This window comes from Haliotis cracherodii, unplaced genomic scaffold (genome assembly GCF_022045235.1).
Source record: "Haliotis cracherodii isolate W230 unplaced genomic scaffold, xgHalCrac1.p SCAF_6, whole genome shotgun sequence".
Classification (NCBI taxonomy): Eukaryota; Metazoa; Mollusca; class Gastropoda; order Lepetellida; family Haliotidae; genus Haliotis; species Haliotis cracherodii.
The window spans coordinates 35,994,899-36,011,202 of NW_027266319.1; the positions used below are offsets into that span (position 1 = coordinate 35,994,899).

A 16,304-nucleotide genomic window follows, 5' to 3' on the forward strand; every position below is an offset into this window, starting at 1 on the left:
AGTTCCGAGTCCGTCAGTGTCTTAAGCTGTACGTTGTTTCCTCAAACTTCTCTCAGTTTCCTCACACATCAACAAGAAAGTAGCCATGTTGAAATTCAATGAAGTATGAACCTTAGCCACGCTAATGTTGGGTCGGATCAACCTTAAACTTTCACCATCACTGAGGCTACCTTAACGTTTTATGCAACAGGGGATCAACCTTAGTAAAGGCCTAAGGTTAAAACTAAAGCATTTAAGGTAACCTTAGCTCTAAGGTTGTTTTGTACAACGACACCAAGATCTCTATATATAGCCTTCTCTCATCGGACCTATTGCCTGTCTCTCAGCTGACCTATTGCCTGTCTCTCACCTGACCTATTGCTGTCTCTCACCTGACCTATTGCCTGTCTCTCATCTGACACATTTTCTGTCTCTCACCTGACCTATTGACTCTCTCTCACCAGAACTATTGCCTGTCTCTCACCTGACTATTGCCTGTCTCTCACCTGACCTATTGATTCTCTCTCACTAGAACTATTGCCTGTCTCCTGCCTGACTTAGTGCCTATCTCTCACCTGACCCGTTGGCTGTGTCTCACCTGATCTAAAGACTGTCTCTCACCTGAGCTATTGCCTGTCTCTCACCTGACCTATTGCCTGTCTCTCACCTGACCTATTGCCTGTCTCACACCTGACCTATTGCCTGTCTCTCATCTGACCTATTGCCTGTCTCTCACCTGACCTAAAGCCTGTCTCTCATCTGACCTATTGCCTGTCTCTCACCTGACCTATTGCCTGTCTCTCACCTGACCTATTGCCTCTCTCTCACCTGACCTATTGCCTGTCTCTCACCTGACCTATTGCCTGTCTCTCATCTGACCTATTGCCTGTCTCTCATCTGACCTATTGCCTGTCTCTCACCTGACCTATTGTCTGTCTCTCATCTGACCTATTGTCTGTCTCTCACCTGACCTATTGCCTGTCTCTCACCTGACCTATTGCCTGTCTCTCACCTGACCTATTGCCTGTCTCTCATCTGACCTATTGCCTGTCTCTCACCTGACCTAAAGCCTGTCTCTCATCTGACCTATTGCCTGTCTCTCACCTGACCTAAAGTCTGTCTCTCATCTGACCTATTGCCTGTCTCTCACCTGACCTATTGCCTGTCTCTCACCTGACCTATTGCCTGTCTCTCATCTGACCTAAAGCCTGTCTCTCACCTGACCTAAAGCCTGTCTCTCACCTGACCTATTGCCTGTCTCTCACCTGACCTATTGCCTGTCTCTCACCTGACCTATTGCCTGTCTCTCACCTGACCTATTGCCTGTCTCTCACCTGAGCTGTGTCCGTCGTAAATAGTGAGGTAGTCGTACTCGCAGGGCTCCTTCTCCAAACTGAAGTCATCAAACTCCAGCTTCACCCGTTTATTTGCGGGTGCCTGCAAGAGGAGGCATTGGCCACAATGATAATATAACTTAGCTACATACAAAGACATATACAAGAAACTATATGTACAAACAAATTTTCCAATTCATTAATCAGTAACTACTCGCAATTTCTAAAATTATCAGCTACACACAATCCTTGTACAAATTATGTGTTATGATAGTTCAGCGCCATACTGACACGAAAATATAAATGTATCCATCTGACATACAGACAGCCCACCACCACAGCAACTTGAGAGTGTTTGGCGAAACATGTATTCTAACCGTGATTTTGTACAAGCAGGTGGTGTCGCCCTTGTAACGCATAGGGTAGTTGATGGAGCGAATGGTTCCCGTAATCGCTGACATGGTTCTATTGCACGTGGGGCTGGATGCTGAAAGAGATGCTGATCAGGATATTTTCTGTCTTCATCAGTTTCGGGAACAAATTACGTTCACTTTCGTACACCGAAAATGTCAGCTAGTTTTCTATTTGAATGTACTGTAAACTACGGTTATAACGAACACGCTTATAACGAACTGACGGATATAACGAACTTACTTTTTGGTCCCGACTATTTGCTTTAGTTATCCTGTATATATGCTTATAACGAACTATGGTTATAACGAACTAAATTTAGTAGTCCCTTTGAGTTCGTTATAACCGTACTTTACTGTATAAGGTGTTCGTCACTAAATATGAAATACGTGCAAAAGTCGGTGCCATATACCAAATTTACAAAGTTGAAAGACAGCTCTGTCCCTTGAGTCAGCATACGTCGGCGGTAAGGATTTACTTTCTATCTCTGACTGTCCGAAGTCCTTACTTTTCAGGTCGACAGGATGTTTCTAGAAACCCCTATTCACTTATTCATTCACACGATATCGCAATTCGCTATCGAGAGTTCGCTTCTCTTATGCTTCTATTCCACACAGAGCAAGAAATTCCACGAATCGCCACGATTTTTAAATTTTAGGATTCGTGGAATTTAGCAAATATTCTGGTTCAATTCGTGACGCTGTACGATCTAGTTACGATACAGGTACGATAGAGGTACGAATATTCGTGGGATTCGGCTGGATTCGTATGAATATTGTCAAGAATTCACTACGATTTACAAAAAGCTATTACGAATACTGCACGAAAGTTAAGAATCAGTAACGAATCAGTTAAGAATACGCCGAAAGCATGTACGAATCAGGTACGAATAAAAATGAATTCGTGACTATTCTTGACAATTTTGGGTTTTTCCCTCAAGATAGCTATAAAAAGGCCCCCACCCATGCATGGGCATCAGCTTCAAAATGGATGTCCAACGTAGAGCATCTTGCTGAATCGTGAATTTCGTGTTATAATGGCACAATCGTCAGCAGCTAATGACCTGAAATCAATGTTAATTTCCTTATATACCCAATTTCCCGGCAATCGTAGCTGATTCATGATTGGATCGTGAGCTTCGTACCTGCTTTAGCGTGTGTTCGTGGGATTCGTGACAGATTCGTAGCCGATTCGTCGTAAAGCCACGAATTCACGAATCCCCGAATGAGTTAAGAATACCTACGAATGCCTACGAATCAATTACGATTTAGTTACGATGCCTTAGAATGCATTACGCATTTGTTACGAATTAACTACGATAATTTTGAATCGGAAGTTCGTGGCCAAAACTTTGAACAACTCAAAACTTTTGTCATGAATTCCCGATAGCTCAAGAATTGTAAGAACTAACTACGAATATATGCGAATCAGTTAAGAATTTCACGAACTGATTACGATTCAACTACGAATCCTAAAATTTATCAATTCGTGGGATTCGTGGTCTGTGTGGAATAGTAGCATAATGCCCCCCTTTCACTACGACCACGAATATCCCGAATCACCCCGAATCGGAAACTTTCGAAATTCGTGATGATTCGGCCAATATAACTATCGTGGCTAATCGGGTTGAAAAATATGAAAAATGCCAGGAATGGGTTAAGAAACATGTACGAATTACAAGATTCATGTACGGATCAAGCACGAATTGCCTACGACTAAGTTACGAATGTGCCGAATGTTGTTCTTACTTAATTCTTACATGATTCGTAGTTGACTCGGGACATTCGTGGCTGTTTCGGGATGTTTTCGGGTTGAGGGCAAGAAATTTTGGGAGCCACGAATCTCTAAGAATAGCCAAGAATGCAAAAGAATCGATTACGTAGCTGTTACGGAACATATGAATTCATTACGAATTGATTACGATGCAGCCCTTCCAGGGACGTTGTTGACAAACAAATATTTTCTCGCCGATTCGACGAACTCCCGCGAACTGTACAAATGTTTGGGAATCAAATAAGATTCATTTAAGAACTTCAAGAAATGATTGAGATTTATCTACGAACATGTAAAATTTCCTATCCGGGTGATTCGGGATATTAGCGGTCGTGGTGAAATGGGGGCTTTAGCCGTCCCCGGATCCTTTAATCGTAGTTGTGATTATGATCCTTTTGTTGGCATCGCGCCCTGCTTGTGGTATTTAAGTGCAATACGTTTTCCCCTACAGCAGGCTGACATTCCGAGATATTGTCCAAGTCATTCACTCAAATATTCTCACCCTCTTCAACTTTGCGTATTTCAAACCGAAAGCCGGGCGCCGTAACACTTTCATCCGAACGGAAGTAGATGTATAACTTTTTGGAACTGCTGATGAGACGGACATCTCGACGACCACAAAATTTACCAATGGAGCGCGTAGGTGTAGGTGCCCCGTCAAATATTTCGACAAAGTCAAAACTGAAACAACAGTCAGAAGCAGTATGAGATAAATCCTTTTCGTATTTTTGTCAAAAAGCCAATAGACATTTCAACAACATTATGCTATTCCATATTATCACGGATTTTGATTTGAGCCTGACAAACCAGAGAACCCGGACACTCGTCCCTCTTGTCACACAGTCTTGTGGGTAGTAGGTTGTCATTCTGAATCTTTATGCACTGAACAGATGAGATGCTTTCAATGGGCTCTTTTATTGCTAGTTGAGGTGGGTACATCAATCGAAGGGGGTCGACTATTTGACCATTATTGACCGATATCAGATATCAGAAATTTCGATTCATGTGCATTAGGAAACGGATCAGGAAGAATGGGAGCACACATGGGATTGCCTACTCCTTGCATGACCTCTCCATGAGAAAGTCCGGTATTTCACATATTGTTTTCTCAGTATACTTCAGATGAACGTTTGTTTTCATGAAAGGATAAGAATTTATGGATGAACAACTTCTTTATTACAATTAAGAGCGACGTTTCGGTGTAGGTTCTAACACCGTTATCAAGCAAGTGATTTACAGAGTGTGGTTGGCAAGTATATATACAAGTAGGAGGCAATGTTTATGCAGTAGAGTAGATATTGTTATACTGGAGTAGAGAAGCCTGCTATGTACCATCTTCCCGAGGCAAGGGAGTTAACTGATTTTAAAAGTCCAGTTTCCACCCTTGCCGAACTAGGCTGGAATTCCTGGGCTCGATCGCAGCGCCACCAGTGGCTATTACGAGTAATGTCCTTTCTATGCCTCTCCTATTGACCAATCAGATTCAACCTCTCGTATCACTTGCATTTGCTTCAAACAAAACGGTGGCGCCCAGTCAAGACGATCTGATCGATAATCAAGAGCTATATTGTGATCAAACGAGTCTTACATCGCAAAGTGCATCAAATCACGTGAGCACCCTGATTAAAAACATGAAAAGATATAGAAAATATCTGTTGACAACGAGTTAGCGGTGCACATGCTTTGCAAATCCTGCAGTCGACCGAAATCTGCATGGCACTTTACGAACGGGATTTCGATTTCGGTGCGCGATTTTGATTGGACTATGCATAGACTCGTTAGCCCAGCCAAAATGTAATTCCATAATACCAGCCTAGTTCGGCAAGGGTGGAAACTGGACTTTTATAGTCAGTTAACTCACTTGCCTCGGGAAGATGGCTATGTACACACAAGGGTAGTGGTGACAATCATCGGTGAAGTCAGTGACATAAACAACATGATAACGGTGTTAGAACCTACACCGAAACGTCGCTCTTAGTTGTAATAAAGAAGTTGTTCATCCATAAATTCTTATCCTTACTTAGTACTCCAACTTCTAAATGCCTATCAAAGACGTTTGTTTTCGTGTTTGACACATTGCCCTCCATCTTGCAGATAAGAGATGTAAGTTTATCTTTGGCAACCACATTTAGGGACAAATGTCCAAAGGATCAAGGAATGCATGTGTTCTTAAATTTGTAGTGTGGGATAGTGATATACAGAATTGAAAAATCAAATATTTTGACAGAATTGAATTAGGTTCTTTTATGAGATTGCAACAATTCAAGTTAATCCTTCTTGAATTTGTGGTTCCCTATTGTCTTCAATCCGCTTGTCTGAAACACTCTGTGATTATGAAGAAAAGGCACCATTGATCATGACTGTATGAAGTGAGTAAGTGAGTTGGGTTTAACGCCGCTTTTAACACTATTCCAGTTATATCACGGCGTGTCAGCTTAATGTAAGAGGAAAGCCCGAAGTGATGCAGGTCTCAGACGTTTACCACCTTGGTGAAACCCACGTATGGTGCTGACAAACCTAGAAACATAATCTGGGCGAACCGGGATTCGAACCTACAATCATAGGTTTCTGGCGTGCCCTAGGGACGCAACTCTGCACAGCGAATCGCGGCGCCTTAGACGACTGGGCCACCCGTGCCCCTTGTATGAAGGATTAAGGATGTGGGTTTTAATCATAAAAGAGAGCTGAGATTTTTCCAGTCGCTTTTCAAATTATACATATGGACGGAATGTTGAAATTTCCTCACTATCTACTTAAATACAATTTAACAGTACAGACATATGTGCTTCTATAACAATCCACGTATTTCTGCGTAAAAAAGAATTTGATTGATTTATGGCCCTATTTAGCTACCAAAACAAATAACAAATAACACCGCTCAATAGAGTAGTACGTACTTCCTAAAAAGCAATAATGTTTTCCTAAAAACAACGCTTATATCAATGTTTATTCTGTTTGCGGAGTAGATGCCATCAAAGTGGAAGTTCTCACCCAAGCAATGGTAATACTCCCGGATGTCCATTATGTATTTTCTAGTTTTTGGATGACATATTGTTCTCGGTAACCGTAATGTGGAAATAGATAGTTGATTGGTTTTATATTCAAGTTGTTATTTCCGCTATTCAAAGTGTTCAGTGAGGCCGTCTTATCAACAGTCATTTCTGAGACATAAATGCAAAGTATAATTACCGTATTCGACGTAATAAGCGCCCCGCTCTAATCAACGCCCACGGCGATATTTGCTAATATATTAGCACCCCTTCCGATTGATTAATGTACACAAGACTTATTTATTCGCGTATAATACGCACTCGTGCGTTATATGCACACTTAATTATGGGCAATTAAATTCGGGAAAATATATCTGTCGTACATAAACATTTCAGGCTGTCAGCATAAACCACGAAATTTATCTTACAACTCAACTTTTTTTTCAAAAATAATTTCCTAAATTTGAGAGCGCCCCGGGCGCTTATTACGTCGAATACGGTAATTATGTCTACGCTATTTTTTTTTTCATTTATAATTAACATTAATTTCAAGATTTACAGCACATACTATTCAAAAGAAGTTAAAGAACACCCGATTCCTTCATATGACTATGGTTAGTCATTAGAGGAAGCGATAAAGTGAGAAAGCGATAAAGCGAGAAAGTGCTAGAGCGAGAAAGCGATAAAGCGAGAAAGTGCTAGAGCGAGAAAGCGATAAAGCGAGAAAGCGAGAAAGCGAGAAAGCGATAGAGCGAGAAAGCATTAAAGCGATGTCCCCTCTCGGCCACCATAATATACACCAAGCAATGCACGTTACGATGTAGACGACCCTACTATACGAATGTCGAACCCAGTCATACTGGATATGATCCTACAACACTAACGGTGATATCCTTATTTTGTTAATGAGGTCGTCCTTGCCTGGCAACCTGTAATCTCACCGGCAGTCAGGGCTGTACTCTAACAGGAAGTCCTGCGAGGCGAGGAGGATGTTCTCCCGTTTCCCCACAGTAATCTGCCATCTGCAGTTGGAGTTGTCGTAGTAGTGGTCGGGAGTCCGGTTGTAGCCCTCCACGATGGCGGCAGGCTGGTCCAGGCTAATGGTCTGGTTGGTGCACTCATACCGGATACGGGCTGAAATACAACGTAAGGTGGTCGTCCAGCACAGGTAGGAATGCATGGTACATACATACTACAGAGTATCGTACATACAGCTTACAGTGTCTGGTACATAAAGAATACAGTGCACGGTACATACTGGTACTAATGTATGGTACTGGTACATACGGATGACAGTGTATATGTTAAATACAGATGGCAATGTATGGTACATACATATGAGCGTATGGTACATACGGGTAACGGTGTATGGTACATACAGATACACTGTGATATGTATGTACCATAAACTGTCATCTGTATGTACCATACACTGTGACCTGTATGTACCATACACTCTGATCTGTATGTACCATACACTCTGATCTGTATGTACCATACATCATAATCTGTATGCATCATACACTGTGAGACCCGTGAAAATTCGGGGTAGAATAGATCTATGATAAATACAGATCATGGTGTGTGGTACATACAGATGACAGTGTATGGTACATCACGGACTTGTATAACCTTATAGGTCCGTGGGTACATACAGATAATGGTGTATGGTGAAACAGAAGGCAATGTATGGGTCATACAGTTAACGGTGTATGGTACATATAGATCAGAGTGTATGGTACATACAGATCACAATGTATGGTACATACAGATCACAATGTATGGTACATACAGAAGACAATGTATGGTACATACAGATCACTATGTATGGTACATACAGATCACAATGTATGGTACATACAGATCACAATGTATGGTACATACAAAAGGCAATGTATGGTACATAAAGATAACGGTGTATGGTGCATACAGATCAGAGTGTATGGTACATACAGATCACAGTGTATGGTACATACAGATCACAATGTATGGTACATACAGATCACAATGTATGGTACATACAAAAGGCAATGTATGGTACATAAAGATAACGGTGTATTGTGCATACAGATCACAATGTATGGTACATACAGATCACAATGTATGGTACATACAAAAGGCAATGTATGGTACACACAGATAACGGTGTATGGTACATACAGATCACAATGTATGGTACATACAGAAGGCAATGTATGGTACATACAGAAGGCAATGTATTGTACATACAGATCACAATGTATGGTACATACAAAAGGCAATGTATGGTACATACAGATAACGTTGTATGGTACATACAGATCAGGGTGTATGGTACATACAGATCACAATGTATGGTACATACAGATCACAATGTATGGTACATACAAAAGGCAATGTATGGTACATAAAGATAACGGTGTATGGTGCATACAGATCACAATGTATGGTACATACAGATCACAATGTATGGTACATACAGATCACAATGTATGGTACATACAAAAGGCAATGTCTGGTACACACAGATAACGGTGTATGGTACATACAGATCACAGTGTATGGTACATACAGAAGGCAATGTATGGTACATACAGAAGGCAATGTATTGTACATACAGATCACAATGTATGGTACATACAAAAGGCAATGTATGGTACATACAGATAACGTTGTATAGTACATACAGATCCGAGTGTATGGTACATACAGGCCACAGTGTATGGTACATACAGATCCGAGTGTATGGTACATACAGGCCACAGTGTATGGTACATACAGATCAGAGTGTATGGTACATACAGGCCACAGTATATGGTACATTCAGAAGGCAATGTATTGTACATACAGAGGCAATGTATGGTACATACAGATAATGGTATATGGCACATACAGACCAGAGTGCATGGTACATACAAATAACGGTGTATGGTAGATACAGTTGTCAGTACATCGTACATACAGATGAACGTATGGTACATGCATATAGCAGTGTGTGATACATACAGATGAGAGTATTGTACATACAAAAGATAATGTATGTAACATACAGGTGACAGTTTTTCACATACATAAGGCATTGGTGCATAGAGAGGACAGTGCATGGTGCAACAGATAACTATGTGGTACATACAGAAGGCAGTGTATGGTACATACAGAAGGCAGTGTATGGTACATACAGAAGGCAGTGTATGATACATAGAGATGACAGTGCATGGTGCAACAGATAACTATGTGGTACATACAGAAGGCAGTGTATGGTACATACAGAAGGCAGTGTATGGTACATACAGAAGGCAGTGTATGATACATAGAGATGACAGTGCATGGTGCAACAGATAACTATGTGGTACATACAGAAGGCAGTGTATGGTACATAGAGATGACAGTGCATGGTGCAACAGATAACTATGTGGTACATACAGAAGGCAGTGTATGATACATAGAGATGACAGTGCATGGTGCAACAGATAACTATGTGGTACATACAGAAGGCAGTGTATGGTACATAGAGATGACAGTGCATGGTGCAACAGATAACTATATGGTACATACAGAAGGCAGTGTATGGTACATAGAGATGACAGTGCATGGTGCAACAGATAACTATATGGTACATACAGAAGGCAGTGTATGATACATAGAGATGACAGTGCATGGTGCAACAGATAACTATGTGGTACATACAGAAGGCAGTGTATGGTACATAGAGATGACAGTGCATGGTGCAACAGATAACTATGTGGTACATACAGAAGGCAGTGTATGATACATAGAGATGACAGTGCATGGTGCAACAGATAACTATGTGGTACATACAGAAGGCAGTGTATGATACATAGAGACGACAGTGCATGGTGCAACAGATAACTATGTGGTTCATACAGTAGGCAGTGTATGGTACATAGAGATGACAGTGCATGGTGCAACAGATAACTATGTGGTACATACAGAAGGCAGTGTATGGTACATGGAGATGACAGTGCATGGTGCAACAGATAACAATGTGGTACATACAGAAGGCAGTGTATGATACATAGAGATGACAGTGCATGGTGCAACAGATAACTATGTGGTACATACAGAAGGCAGTGTATGGTACATGGAGATGACAGTGCATGGTGCAACAGATAACAATGTGGTACATACAGAAGGCAGTGTATGATACATAGAGATGACAGTGCATGGTGCAACAGATAACTATGTGGTACATACAGAAGGCAGTGTATGGTACATAGAGATGACAGTGCATGGTGCAACAGATAACTATGTGGTACATACAGAAGGCAGTGTATGATACATAGAGACGACAGTGCATGGTGCAACAGATAACTATGTGGTACATACAGAAGGCAGTGTATGATACATAGAGATGACAGTGCATGGTGCAACAGATAACTATGTGGTACATACAGAAGGCAGTGTATGGTACATACATATAAGAGTGTAAGGTACGTACAGGTAATAGTGTACACAGAAACATAGAGGTTATCACGCGAGTGTGTTTGGGGATGGTAAATATCCTGCATTAGGAAAATCATTGTATTTAGCGAGCCTTGGCGAGCTAAACACATAGTGTTTATTCCTAATACAGGATATTTACCATCCCCAAACACACAAGCATGATAACCTCTTTATCATATAATGTCATTCTTTAATGCTGTGCTTCAAAATCGCTCTCCCTCTCTCACAAACATTACCGACTTTTCCTGGAATGCGCGCATTAATATTTATTACGTCACAGGGTAATTGATGTGTCAGTCGGACAGTGACAGTAGCCAATATAGTTCCAACTGAAATCTGTTTCTTATACAGTGGCGAAACAACATATTCGCCAAACAACAATTGTTTTTAATTGCCTTTCGCGGCAATCCATCGCTCCGTCCGCTAGAGTAACTGACTTTTGTCAAAGGGAAGCTACTCTAACCCTAGTCTATGAGACGTCACGGCCACGGTCAGACGTTCTTCACAGTCGGTCTGTCCTGTCATAACGTTAAGAAGTGTAGTCAGATGTACACACAGCGACAAAACGAAACAAGGTAACAATTCAAACATATTTCGGCCAAATCCAACTATTTCAATTTGTGTTGAAGGTTTCAAGCCGCAGAGGTCTACAAGCACAGATATGGCAACTGATCCCGCTTGGCCCTCGCAAAATTGTTTCGAAATTTATATCTCCAAAGTTGCCAAAACTTATAAAATGCCTTAGCTACGTCACAGTTAGACACTGATTTTCAGTATATTAGACTGTTCTTTTGATAATGATAGCAATTATCCCAGTAGTTTATCCAGTTTCCCGATGGTTAATTCTGACTCGATCGCCGAGTGACGAGGGCGACGCCATGTTTGTTTATAAACAGTGAAAGTAGTCCCTACTTGACCTTTGATATTTGCATCTCTATCCGCATATGACCCCAACGGATGTCGTTTTTATCCGTTGGCTTTATCCTGCCGAGAAACCTATCCATTATATGATAATGCAGTGTATATGGTACACACAGTCAGCTGTTTTAGGCCTTAGGGGACCGCCTCCGTGGTCTAGTGGTAGAGCGTCCGCCCGGAGAGCGGAAATTCCGGAGTTCGATCCCCGGCCGCGTCATACCAAAAGACGTTAAAAGATGGTACTTGTTGTTACCCTGTCTGGCGCTCGAGTGGGGTATAGCACTATAAGCAGCCAGCCACACACACACACGTGCATGCACGTCGCTATATAAGTGCAATAATCTTGGACGCGACGTTAAACCCCAATTCACCTCACCTCACCAGCTGTCTTTGGTATCTTGTGGATACGGGCAGGAACGTGTGGTAATATTCAGGGTTGGTGCGCTCGGGGCACAGCCGCTACTCGATTTGCAAAGTTAGGTCTTTTAGGCGTGCCAGAAACCTATGATCGCGGGTTCGAGTCTGTCTTCGCGCTGATTATGTTTCTTAGTTTGTCAGCAACATCTTAATATATGACAAGCATTACTTTCGAGTTTCCTCCTACATCATGCAGAGATGAAATATAATGTCCAAATCGGCGTTTAAACTAAAATCACTCACTCATTCGGTGGCTCGGCCACATCATAGAGATACGTTAGTGTCTGTACTAAATGTACGGAATGGCGACTACTTACCTCTCCGTTGCCGGTGAAGCAGTTTCCGCCAAAAAAGCCGGAGTTGCTGCTGTTGATTTTTTTCCGGCAGCGCTGACACAACGACGACGACGACTCCGACGAGCATCCAGAGCCACAGGAGACGCATGGTTGCTACAACTGTGCCCGCACGGGGAATGACGATGGCTGACTACGGCCGGTGTATGGAGTGGGACCACTTCCGTCGCAACATCCGCACATGGTCTGCGATATTGCGACTGCAGACAAGGAAGTTGTTAAACACGTATTTATAGACGGTAATGCATCATAAAACTTAAACAACGAATCAGAATTCTGATGATATTCCGATGTGACTTGTCATGTCCAAAGACCATAATTTGCTAGTGTTATAAAGAAAACGGGTTTTCACTCATTTGCCTATGGCTCATAATTTCAACTAACATTTTCAAGGTTTCTGCAAAAATTGACAATTACAGTTGGTCAAATAAGGCCCTCGTGCTTCCTCGTCCTTTGGTGTGTGGTCTGTTAGCCATATTGGAATGATTGTCTTGCTAAGGCATCCAAACTCTTGTCCTGGGTACATATCTTTCAAAGTCGTCTCCTTTGAAACTGGGGCGGTCGGGTAGCCTTAAAGTGGTTAAAGCGTTCGCTCGTCACGCCGAAGACCCGGGTTCGATTCCCGACATGGGTACAATGTGTGAAGCCCATTTCTGGTGTCCCCTGCCGTGATATTGCTGGAATATTGCTAAAAGCGGCGTAAAACCATACTCACTCACTCACTCCTTTGAAACTACCAGACGCATTCAAAGTTTCAATATGTATTCTAGATAAACCTTTATCATAAGTTTATCATTTATCATCTTGGAATGTAGTTATGTGTTTTGTTCTTTATTAAACTTACTGTACCTTTTTATTTCTTCAAAACAAAACCTTGAAACTTTGCATGATGCATTAAAATCGGATGTTGAACTGTTTTGTTCTTTATAATCAAGCTAAGCACAAATAGTCTTCACATGTCATACAATAATACTTGCCCATATTTGACAGGTGAGACGTCTGAATGTGTCTTGTGTCCTAATTTGTTGAACAAACTATATGCTAAAAGTACCATCTGGGTATATATGATTGATTGTATTTAGGCAAGTTTGTTTGTTTGCACTCAGCAATATCCCAGCTATATGAAGGCGGTTTGTAAATAATCGAGTCTGGACCAGACAATCCAGTGATTGACATCATGAGCATCGATCCACGCAATTGGGATACGATAACATGCATCAACAAAGTCAGCGAGGCTGACCACGCGATCCCGTTAGTCGTCTCTTACCACATGAGATAATAAAACACAACAATGCCATTTTGTCACATTGTCGTCATTCTTTGTCATGCGAGTAATGGTTTACTGCTAATATCGTTTTCTTGTCCTTCGAGTTAAAGTTAATCACGCGTTTATTTGTGTGTCAATATACTTGATCCAGAAACTCGTGAATGACGTTTTAGAATCCTACATGCTGTTTGGTACACCAAAGGTATGGAATGTATGATAGACCATGATAGGATGACTGCACTACTGTGAAAGACACGGTTTATTGAGAAGCACTAAGCACTTCGAAAACCCGCCCGTTTGTTATTTGGGGGGGGGGGGGGGGGGGGGGGGGGGGGGCTATGATTTTGTATCGAGATTACATATTTTTTTCGGCTACAGTCATAAAACCAGATATTTTTTTTCATTTAAAGCTAGGAGTCTGAAGATGGACACCTTGTGCCAATAATTGTTTTTGTGGCAGGCAATTTCTTACTCTTTCAACAATCTGAAGCATAAAAATCTTTTCCAAGAATTTCAGGAGACAGTTGATTTACTTTAGAACAAAACATTAGAAAAGTCGCTTTATTTTCTTTTGAGATGTCTGCTCAAATAACGCTTACAGTATGTCTGCCTACGTGATTGTGTCTCGGGGAAGTGTTTCAAGTCTTAAGGTCACAATTATGGCGCGGTACATAAAGGAAACATATATGCAGATTAAAACCGATCTCCGCTGATCCCCGAATTCGCCATTTCAACCTACTAAAAATATTAGGCTCATCCACATCACTAAAAACATTTCCGCTGTAACCATACAGTTGGCGTTTGTTTTGCAATTATGTCAAGGACACAGGGGTTGGATACTTCTTAATTAATTTTACGGTCGAAGCCTCTAAACTGAAGACTAACCCGGTTTTTCTCCTAATTGATTTAGTATTTTTACAAAATAATAATTATTGAAACTAGTACTCACAGGGGCGAGGATATACAATTTGGTGCAATTACTTTCAGTAATTCTCACTGAACATGACGATGGCTGCTTCTGGTCAGTTGCCCCGTTTATTAATTGTTTCCTTGTTTGCGAAGCTGCCCATCGCAACGTCATACCAACCTACTGTCGCAAATAACTGACTGTGACATCATTCATCGTTTTCCTTGTTTTATGCGTCAAGGGCGACTGTAACAAAGAACAGCATTACTAATATTGACACAAGTTTTATAATTCTGAATGGTGTTTGAGTTTCAGAAATAGGCCACGTATAACCTCTAAAACTAAAAGTTTCTGCTGATGGCGACTACTAGGATTATCTGGGTACAGCATCCTGTCCCAGTCTCATCTCCAGAATCTCAGATGCTGTCTACACCAAGCTAGGCGTGCCGGACAGTAACGCGGAAGGAAATTTGGGCGTATCTCTGGACGTCAAGGCCGGATCTCGGGCTCCATCAATAGGTTGCGTACGGTTCTGCTACTATTTGGTGTCGACCCAGGAATTGTCTGAGTTGTTAATGTGCCAGGTTTTACACCGGGGTATGCAACAAAGGATAACGTGTTCACACCAACTACTTGTATACAAAGATATTCAAGTTTACGTAGAGGTAGAATCTATGTTGCCTGTGTGACTTTAAAAAAAATGATTCTGAAAAAAGAAAACAACTTAAAAGTGTACTAAGAATATGTGGTCTTCCTGTTAAAATCTTGAATATGATTCAGTCTATGTACCCATCTGTTACAGCACGTGTACGGTGTAACAGTGGTTTTACTGAGTGTTTCGATTGCCCAGTTGGACGAAAACAGGGCTGTGTATTAATCCCAATTTTATTGGAGTTGGCCGCTGATATTCTTGATACATAATTATCGAAGAATACAATTATTCCCCGACTTATTTGAATTGTTTATATTGATGTTTGCTGATGATGTTAGTTTTTATTTCTGATCGAGTAAGTGGGCTAAAAGAGCAACTGGATATTCTAGATGATTATTGTTCGACTTGGAAGTTAAATGTTAGCCGGTCGAAAACAAAAATACACGTTTTTCGTAAAAGTGCAAATATTAAAAAATGTGAGAAATGGTATTATCGTTAATAAAGTGTAGAAGTTGCATCAGAATATGTACCTTTAAGAAGATCAGTTTCATATTTGGCGTTAAAAAAAGGAAAAGGTTACTAATAAATGTTTTAAAATTGGAAAAATCCCACTAGGAACATTTTTCAAAATATTTGATTCATTAATAAAACCCATCCTTCTTTGTGGATACGACATTTGGGGACATGAATGATTAGAGAATTTTCTAGCTAACATAACACACGTGCGTGCACGTCACTCTATTTGCAATAATCCTGATCGCTACGTTGAACCCCCTTTCACCGCACATCAGCTCATCATGAATAGACAAGGCTCAACTCAACTAGGACAAGAAAAGACATTATCTCGCAGGTTCCATCAC

General features: G+C 41.2%; 1 protein-coding gene across 1 annotated transcript in view; it reads right to left on the minus strand.

Annotated features, from left to right (window-relative positions):
• LOC139446198 (mannan-binding lectin serine protease 1-like) overlaps positions 1 to 12,764 on the minus strand; it is a 30,826-nt gene extending 18,062 nt beyond the window's left edge. The window contains exons 1-5 of the mRNA XM_071227517.1: positions 12,583 to 12,764; positions 7,429 to 7,621; positions 4,000 to 4,178; positions 1,691 to 1,800; positions 1,314 to 1,416 (exon numbers count right to left, since the gene is read on the minus strand). Coding sequence (XP_071083618.1) covers positions 1,314 to 1,416; positions 1,691 to 1,800; positions 4,000 to 4,178; positions 7,429 to 7,621; positions 12,583 to 12,709 — 712 coding nt within the window. The 5' untranslated portion in view covers positions 12,710 to 12,764. The remainder of the gene's footprint in view (positions 1 to 1,313; positions 1,417 to 1,690; positions 1,801 to 3,999; positions 4,179 to 7,428; positions 7,622 to 12,582) is intronic.
• Between the last annotated feature and the right edge of the window lie 3,540 nt (positions 12,765 to 16,304).